The sequence below is a fragment of the Humulus lupulus genome, chromosome 7 (genome assembly GCF_963169125.1).
Source record: "Humulus lupulus chromosome 7, drHumLupu1.1, whole genome shotgun sequence".
NCBI lineage: Eukaryota > Viridiplantae > Streptophyta > Magnoliopsida > Rosales > Cannabaceae > Humulus > Humulus lupulus.
In genome coordinates, this window is record NC_084799.1 from 187,995,005 (window position 1) to 188,003,748 (window position 8,744).

The 8,744-nt window shown below is 36.9% G+C and overlaps 1 protein-coding gene across 1 annotated transcript; it reads left to right on the forward strand.

Annotated features, from left to right (window-relative positions):
- The first annotated feature begins 2,536 nt into the window (after positions 1-2,536).
- Positions 2,537-3,837, forward strand: LOC133792459 (uncharacterized mitochondrial protein AtMg00810-like). Its single transcript, XM_062230367.1, has 3 exons — positions 2,537-2,683; positions 3,322-3,580; positions 3,635-3,837. Exons 1-3 carry the CDS (start codon positions 2,537-2,539, stop codon positions 3,835-3,837), a joined length of 609 nt encoding a protein of 202 aa, XP_062086351.1.
- The last annotated feature ends 4,907 nt before the right edge of the window (positions 3,838-8,744 follow it).

Below are 8,744 nucleotides of genomic sequence, written 5' to 3' on the forward strand. Positions count from 1 at the left end.
TAATTTTCTCGTTTGGAGGATGCAGATGCAAAACATCATTATAGCTAATGGCCTTGAAGGATACATAGATGATTCTACTCTCTGCCCTTCCCAGTTCCTCGAGGGTTCTACCACTCAGCTTAACCCGAATTTTACATCGTGGCATCGCTTCAATCGGCTCATCATGAGCTATTTATACGCTTCTCTCTCAGATGGTATGCTCTGTTAGATTGTTCATTTCCAAACAGCGACTGAAATCTGGGCTTCCTTGGAGCAGATATACACGGTTGCCTCTTTTGCCCGCATTTCCGAAGTTCGCACTACACTACAGACTATCATGAAGGAAGGATTGTCTGCGTTTGCTTACGTGAAAAACCTTACATCTCTATGTAATACTCTTGCCTCTGCTGGTGATCCGGTTCCCTCTCAAGATCACTCGATCTACCCACTCAATGGTTTGGGTCTGGACTATAATGCTTTTGTCACTTCGATTTAGGCCCGATCTCCAAATCTGTCTATGGAAGAAGTTCACTCTCTTCTTCTCAGCCACGATGCGAGGTTGGATCGCGAAACAACTGCTGCTACTATTAGCTCCCTTCAAACCAATCTTACCAATCTTCACTTGCCCAAATTCAAACAGCCTCGCCCCACAGCCCCACACACTAACCCCCCATACTATCAACCCTGATTCACCCCTCGACCTTCTTGTACTAGGCCTACCTCCTGCCCTTCCACCCCTTGGTTTCAGTCCCCAATCCATAACCTACCCACTTTTAGACCCCTCATTCGATCCAAATGCCAAATTTGTTACCGTGTTGGTCATACGGCTAGCACCTGCTTCCATCGTGTGAATCTGAACTTCCAACCATCAACAGCAGCTACGATGTCCCATTCTCCTTAACCGTATAACACTTATCTTACTCCTCGCCCCACCTCGTATTCAGCTCATGCGGGTACTGTTGCAGATCTGACTTGGTATTTAGATTTCGGGGCATCACATCGCTTTGCCACTGATCTAAATCTCTTGGAGTCCGCCCAACACTTTACGAGCCATAATTAGATTACTGTCGGCAATGGTAAGACTGTACCTATTTCACATGTTGGTAATGCATCCCTGACTCATTCTTCCTCTCCCTTAAAATTGCATCAAGTCTATTATTCGTCTGCCTTATCTAAGAACCTATTGAGTGTTTCTAAACTGTGCCTAGACAACCAAGCTTATGTGATCTTTTACCCTTCCTTTTTTTGTTTCAAGCACAAGGGCAGTCACCAAACTCTCCTCCACGGGGTTCTTGATCAGGGTATATATCGGGTCTCTTAACCATAAGTTTCTTCACCCGAGTCATCCAAATCATCCTAGCTGTTCATCGCCTCAAAATACACTGTTGATGTTTGGCATTCTCGTTTAGGCCATCCATTTTTTGAAGTTATTTCCACTGTTATTTATACTTGTAATATTTTAATTTCCAAGCATGATCACGTATCAGTTTGTTCCTCATGTCAGTTTGCAAAGTCTCATCGACTTGCTTTTCCAAACTCTGTATCTCAGGCTTCTGAGCCTTTCGAATTAATACATAGTGATCTTTGGGGAGCATCGCCCGTTACTGCCATTACTGGAATTCGCTATTTTGTTCTATTTGTTGATGATTACACCCGTTTTACATGGATTTATTTACTCACTTCTAAGAATCAAGTTTTTCAAGCTTTTGTAACTTTTCAAGCCATGGTTTCCACTCAATTTGATTAAAAAATTCCACGAGTGCGTACTTATTGGGGGGTGAATTTTGTTCACTCTCCTCATATTTTTCTCAACATGGTATTTTACATGAATTGTCTTGCCCCCACACACCCCAACAAAATGGACGGGTTGAGTGCAAAAATCGTCATATTGTCGAGGTTGGTCTTACTCTCTTAGCTCATGCTTCTATGCCATTGGAGTATTGGCCATATGCCTTCACCACTACGGTTTATTTAATAAATCGACTTCCCATTCGTGTTCTTCATTCCCGTGGTCCTTTTCATGTGCTTTATGGAAAGTTGCCATCTTACTCTCATTTGAGAGTTTTTGGGTGTGCGTGTTACCCATTTTTGAGGCCATATAATTGTCACAAACTTGAACTCAGATCTCAATTATGCACTTTTCTGGGGTATAGCAACCAACACAAGGGTTTTTTGTGTTTAAATTCCCTTACTGGTCGAATTTATATCACTAGACATGTTGTTTTTAATGAGGAAGTTTTCCCATTTAATTCTGATGCTAAGGCCAGCCCCACTGTTCACAAGCCCCACATTGTCATTCACACTTTGCCATTCCCTGCCCCTACTTCTCCTACTCCAATAGTCCCCACTATCTCCCCCCACAGTGTCATTTAACCCTTCTTCCATTCCCATACCCTGCTCCACGTCTGCCACAAATGTTCCCACACCCAATGCTCACATACCATCATCTTCACCTCCACACCCTTCGCCCACCCCATCTCCTGCCCCTGTTACAAACACTCACCCTATGGTGACCCATGCCAAGGCAGGTATACATAAACCCAAGATGTTTTATACTATGACTGCTGGTATTCCAATGGAACCTTCTACCTTTAATGAGGCAAATAAATGCATTGAATGGAAAAAGGCAATGCAAGCTGAGATTGATGCACTCAAGTCCCAAGGCACTTGGACCCTTGTTCCACAACCGCCTAACTCTAAGGTGGTAGGTTGTAAATGGGTCTACAGTATTAAATTGCAAGCTGATGGATCTATCGAGTGTTTCAAAGCTTGTTTGGTTGCGAAAGGGTATCATCAAACCCCCGGTCTCGATTTTTATGAGACTTTTAGCCCCGTCATCAAGCCTAAAACTATTCGGTTAGTCTTGTCTTTAGTTGTCTCCCTTCATTGGCCTATACACAACTTGATATTTAGAATGCATTTCTTCACGGAGACTTGACTGAGACAGTTTATATGTCCCAACCACCGGGTTTTGTTGATGCTTCTTGCCTGAGTTATGTTTGCAAACTTTCCAAGTCCGTCTATGGTCTTAAGCAATCTCCTAGAGCTTGGTTTATCAAACTCAGTAGTGCTATCCTTGCGTGGGGTTTCATTGCATCGAAGGCCGATAATTCCATGTTCATCTATAAATCTGCCACTATCATGATTATTCTTTTAATCTATGTTGATGATATAATCATTACGGGCTCTTGTTCTAACACAATCACTACACTGCTCTACTATTTGAACAACCAATTTACTGTTAAAGACCTCGACCCCTTGCACTATTTTCTTAGTCTCTAAGCTCATCGTACTGCCACTGGTCTTCACTTGACTCAGACCAAATATATCTGTGATTTATAGACAAAGACTGGCTTGCTTGATTCCAAACCGATGGATACACCTATTGCTCTTGGTTCTTTATCTTTGTATGATGGTGATCCTTTGCTGAATGCTTCAGAGTATCACAGTATCGTTGGTGCTCTACAATACTGCACCTTCACTCGCCCCGGCATTTCTTACACAGTTAAAAAACTATGTCAATTCATGCTTACTCCAACTTCAACTCATTTACAAGTTGCCAAAAGAGTGTTATGCTATTTAAAAGGGACTGCCAATTATGGTATTTATTTGCAACCTAATCATTCTTTCTAAATCCATGCCTTTACTGATGTAGATTGGGGGTCGTGTCCTGATGATCGCAGAAGCACGAGTGTTTACTGCATTTTCCATGGTCTGAACTTGATATCTTGCTCTTCGGCAAAGCAAAAAGTTGTTTCTCGCTCAAGTACCGAGTCAGAGTATAGGGCACTTGCCAATGGAGCCTCTGAATTGTCCTGGTTACGATCTTTAATCGGTGAACTTGGTCTCCACTCTTAGTCTTCCCCTATCCTCTACTGTGACAACATAAGTACTCTTCATTTGGCAGCTAATCCGGTCTTCCATGCTCGCACCAAACATGTTGAATTGGATTATCATTTTGTTCGAGAACGTGTCAATAGCAACTCTCTTTCTTTGGTGTACACTCCTTCTACAGATCAGGAGCCAAATTGTCTCACAATACCATTAGTGACAGCCCAATTCCAGGAGTTGCAATCCAAACTTACCATGCATCCATGCCCACTGCGTTTGCGAGGGATGTTAAACCATAAATGGATGTATTAGTTATGCTTAATTGTCTCTAATTACTGAATTACCGGTTTTCTATCTTGTTGTATTTGTTTGGACAACTGTCTTGTTTCTGTTTAGTAGTGTACATGTGGCCCCTTCCAAGGAACTATATAAACGATGTTTGTACCATTTTGCAAGGTTAAGCAATAGAAACAATATTACAGAATTCCTCCACACAAGAGATATATCATCATGAACATGAAATAAAGAATATATATATAAAATATATAACAAACACACAAACTTTAGTGCTAAATCCACATGCCATTCTAAAGCTTGCAAAATAAACATTACTATACTTCTTCCTAGAAACTGAACAAAGAGAAAATATTTGATAGAAAGCAAGAGGACACCTGAATTTTGCACGCATTAACTCATTGTTGCTTGAACTCCTCACTGCTCAAACTCTTTGCTGCCCAAGCTCATAACAAAAACAAGACACTATTAAGAAGCCAAATGTACTTATTAAAAATAAGCTTTCCAAAATGATAACAAGAATATAACAATGACAAAAATACAAAACTAAAGTATCAATTTACCACCAATAGTTCATCTTATAGCTTTAAAAAATCTCATCCTGGAAGTCAATTCCAAGGAATTAAGTTATCTTTGCTAACTACTAGGCTTTACTCCAATAAAAAAAGCAGAGATATATCCCACTTTTATTTTTATGTTTATTTTTCTTTTTCTTCTATTGGATTTCAAGACAATTAAAAACAATCTTAGATTCTCATGTTGACTTAGTCCTACATTCGAGTGACATCAAAGCAGGAAAAAAAAGAACGATTACAGACGAATAGTGATGCCATAACATGGAGCTTTGATAGTACTGTAAGAGAAATGGTAGGCATAATAACGATAATACGAACAAAAGCATAAGCAGAACAAAAGAAGTTGGACTCTCCTTTTCTGGCTAATTCTCGTGACAAAAACAAATCCACTAGGAGTTGTGAGAGTTATTGTTTGTTTTTTTTATGAAAGGTCTCACACCGAGAACACCAGAAATTACATTAATTTAACCAGCAACAACTGGCAACATACAAGGAGGGCAACGTATACAAGAAAGAACACGTTCCAGGACTTGGAATTATTAGCTATCCTAAGTTCCAAGAGCTTTAATGTATGTGATATATGATAGAACACTACAATCAGTTTCATTAAAGCATTTTCACCAAATGAAAAATAACTTAAGAGCATCAAGATAATTACTTAGTATAGGAGATATGATGATCCCTTAAATATTAAGAGCAACCAATATAAATTGAAAATTTCTTCTAAAGGGTCCCTGAAAAAAAAAATTATAAAATCACAATACAAACACAAGATTCTCCTAGCAAAAAAAAAAAAAACTTTAAAAGTAGAAGTTATAATAGTAGATAGTGTTCAAAGAACTTAAGGTCATAAGGTGGACTACCTGAAAATCTACTTGTCTGTCATGACCCATTACACTTGCCATTATGCTACACCTAGAAGAATTTGGAACACTAAGTTCCTACCCAGTTTTATTAGGGTTTTATGGCCTAATTAAAACTCAATTTCTTTGTAATATCATTTTATTATCTGTACGCTCTAAAAATCAGCATGTACCTTGTTGAGACAGCTCAGGTATAGCGAGCTAACAAAAAGCCGTAATCGATGCACCATGTGTTCACCTCTCATCCGAGGACATTCGGTGCCATCCCTTATACAAATAGCTCGAGCTAATGAGACATTTAGCAACCTATCACCTGGAACCATTTTGTGTAATATGGCATCAAAAGGCACGAGCTAACATTACGTTAAGCTCGTGGAATGCCAAAGGTCTGACGTACCTCAGGGTCTTTATAAAGTGGACCACGCAACATAAATGTGCATAAAACAGACATCACGTGTCTGTTTTATTCTTGAATTCCCGGGTACGCAATATAAACGTGCGTGATCAGACACCCCACACTTGATTTAGGCCATGCGGTCCATTACCTTTTTTATCTGTTGATTAGACTACACTTCAATGTAAAATTTAGATATTAATTATCAATGTCACAGAGAAGATGTGAAGGATCAAGAGATCACGGGATGCCTCAATATCTACCCAGAGATCATTCTCCTATAAATACCAAGATTCTGGGTAGTGCAAGGGGTTGGATTCTTTCTGTAATGCAAATACACTGTAAAAATAGAGAGAAGTTTAAAGCAATAATATTGACTCGTGGACTAGGGGGACTTTAACCTCCGAACCACGTATAAAGGAGTTATCATTTTCTTTGCAGCTAAATTCCAACATCCTTGAGTATTATAACTTTCTTAGTACGGTTTATCATTAAGCACTAATCCATCTTAGTTATTCATATAATTCATTGTTGGCGAAAAACCGTGTCAACATTATCAATAAAAGAATACACATCATTTTTTACTTGGTCAATCACTTTGCTCACATGTTTTATTTTCATGATTATTTGTTTAATATAAACTTTTATTAAATCCCAAGCATATAGCTAATCATATTTATAGTGGCGTAATCATAGTGGAATATAAATATGATTATATGTTCAAAAATAAGTTATTACTAAGATTAGTCAGTGCACGGGATTTACACTGACTTGTCAATTTACGATATAATCTACTTACACATTGTAGTGTTATGTTCTTTACAGAACATTAGCAAAGTAGATATGATCATATGTAATTGTTACATCGGACTGGACCGCTATTGACAGTAGATGAGATAAGTAAACATAGCGTTGTTATCTATTCTAGTAACAACATATAGTTGATCATATGTCAATTCAATCTCAATTATGAGTGGTTAGTATTATAACTGTTTTTATTATTTGAGTTCTTTGACTTGTTCGTTACTAGCTTATCCTACGGACTAGCATATACTTACATCTTGGGAACTCGGTAGTATAATTGAGTGGGAGTGTTAATCATAGATATGAACATCTATAGCTTCGAATGAAGAAGTAAAACAATGGTTTCCTTTTAGTTTGGTTCGAGTTGCTAAATGATAGAGATCTCCTTTCAGTAATTAATATTAGTTTACTGAAATATCATTTACAAAGAACTAAGTGTTTTGAAGATAAAATACAATGAAGGGTAAAATGGTAATTTAGTCCCATCTTATTGTAGACTGTCTATAGAGGATTAAGTGATAATTATGGTTGTATGAATGAATAACTAATAACATATCTATATTGCTTATAGAGAGTTTTAAGATTCGAGAGTGCAGTTTTGATTCTTTAGTGGAGTCACAAGGAATTAATAAGCTAATAAATTTATTTGTTAAATTTTTGGTAACTTATTGGAGCTTGATTTCATAGGCCCATGGTCCCCATAGTACATTGGATAAAATCATCTAGATACTCTCAATTAATTGATTTAATCATCAATTAGAATTATTAAAGCTAACCAGGTCAATTTTGGATAGTTTCACTGAGTTATGCAATTTAGAGAAGAAAAGAGATTTTAGGGCAGATTTACTAATTAAGAAAAATTGGTGTCTAAATTAATAAATAAGTTCAAATCAATGTTCAAATTATAAATAATTAATTTGATAGAAAATAATATGAGCCTTGACTTTAAGTCCAATGAGCTTATAATTAAATGAGAAATTTCACGGGCCTAAAGCTCATGATAATTTTGACTTAATGGTTGATATTAGCTATTATTTTCTTGATTTTTTAATTAAATAAGTGACCTCATTGGGCCTATAAAAGGAATGCTAAGTGAGAGTTGAAAAAAAATGATGATCAGAAGATCTAGTTTTGATGCTTTAGGGTTTTAGACTCTCTCTACAATAAAAGTACTTTTCTAAGCCTCTATTTTCCCTTCTCTTCTTCTTCTCTCCGTATCTATCTCATGTGTTGAGAATTGTCCACTTTAGTCTAGGTGATTCTAAGGATACTGTGGAAGGTTGTGAAGGATACTAAGGATACTTGTCTAAGGATAAGTGTTCATACCATTATCTATGTTCAATTCAATTATAGAAACGTGTTCTAGGTATTCTTATATTAATTTGTTTAATATACGATTTACATAAAAATAAATAAGATCCTGTATAAGTATTTCCAACAATTGGCCTCAAAACCTTTGGTAATCTTTATTTTCATGTATGAACATGGTAAAAATTGAATTATTTGATGTATTGAGTAATTGGATGAATTTCATGTTTCTTTTTATGAAGCATATTGATTTTTATGTGATTATTAGCAAATTTGGATTATTTTGTTGTGTTTTCTATGCAATTAATTTTTATAAATGTTTTATTTGATATAAAACATTGTAAAAATGATTTAGAAAACATTTTGGGTTGAAAAATTACACAAAAAGCTGCAATGCCCTGCCGCGCATGTCACTTCTGCACCCGCGCGCGTCCCTCAGCTGCTAGCCCAGGCGTCACTCGGCAGCTCCACGCACACTAGGTCCTCTCGTACGCTCCCTTGTGCAACACGCGGTGAACAATACATGTCATGGGCATTGTTCATCCAGAATTTTGTTTTCTTTTTAATTTTTTTAAATTAAAGATAATAAAAATATGAAATTGATTTTTTTATAACAAACCCAAAAATATATTTTAAAATAAGATATTTATTTGTTTGATATTTAAAAATTAGATATTTTCTACAAATATTCAAATT

Excerpts from the sequence above, each read along its gene's own strand:
- LOC133792459 (XM_062230367.1), top strand. The coding sequence starts at position 2,537 with ATGACTGCTGGTATTCCAATGGAACCTTCTACCTTTAATGAGGCAAAT. Across the intron at positions 2,684-3,321 it reads AACCGCCTAACTCTAAGGTG|ACAAAGACTGGCTTGCTTGA; the intron begins GTAGGTTGTAAA and ends TGTGATTTATAG. Across the intron at positions 3,581-3,634 it reads AAAAGGGACTGCCAATTATG|ATTGGGGGTCGTGTCCTGAT; the intron begins GTATTTATTTGC and ends TTACTGATGTAG.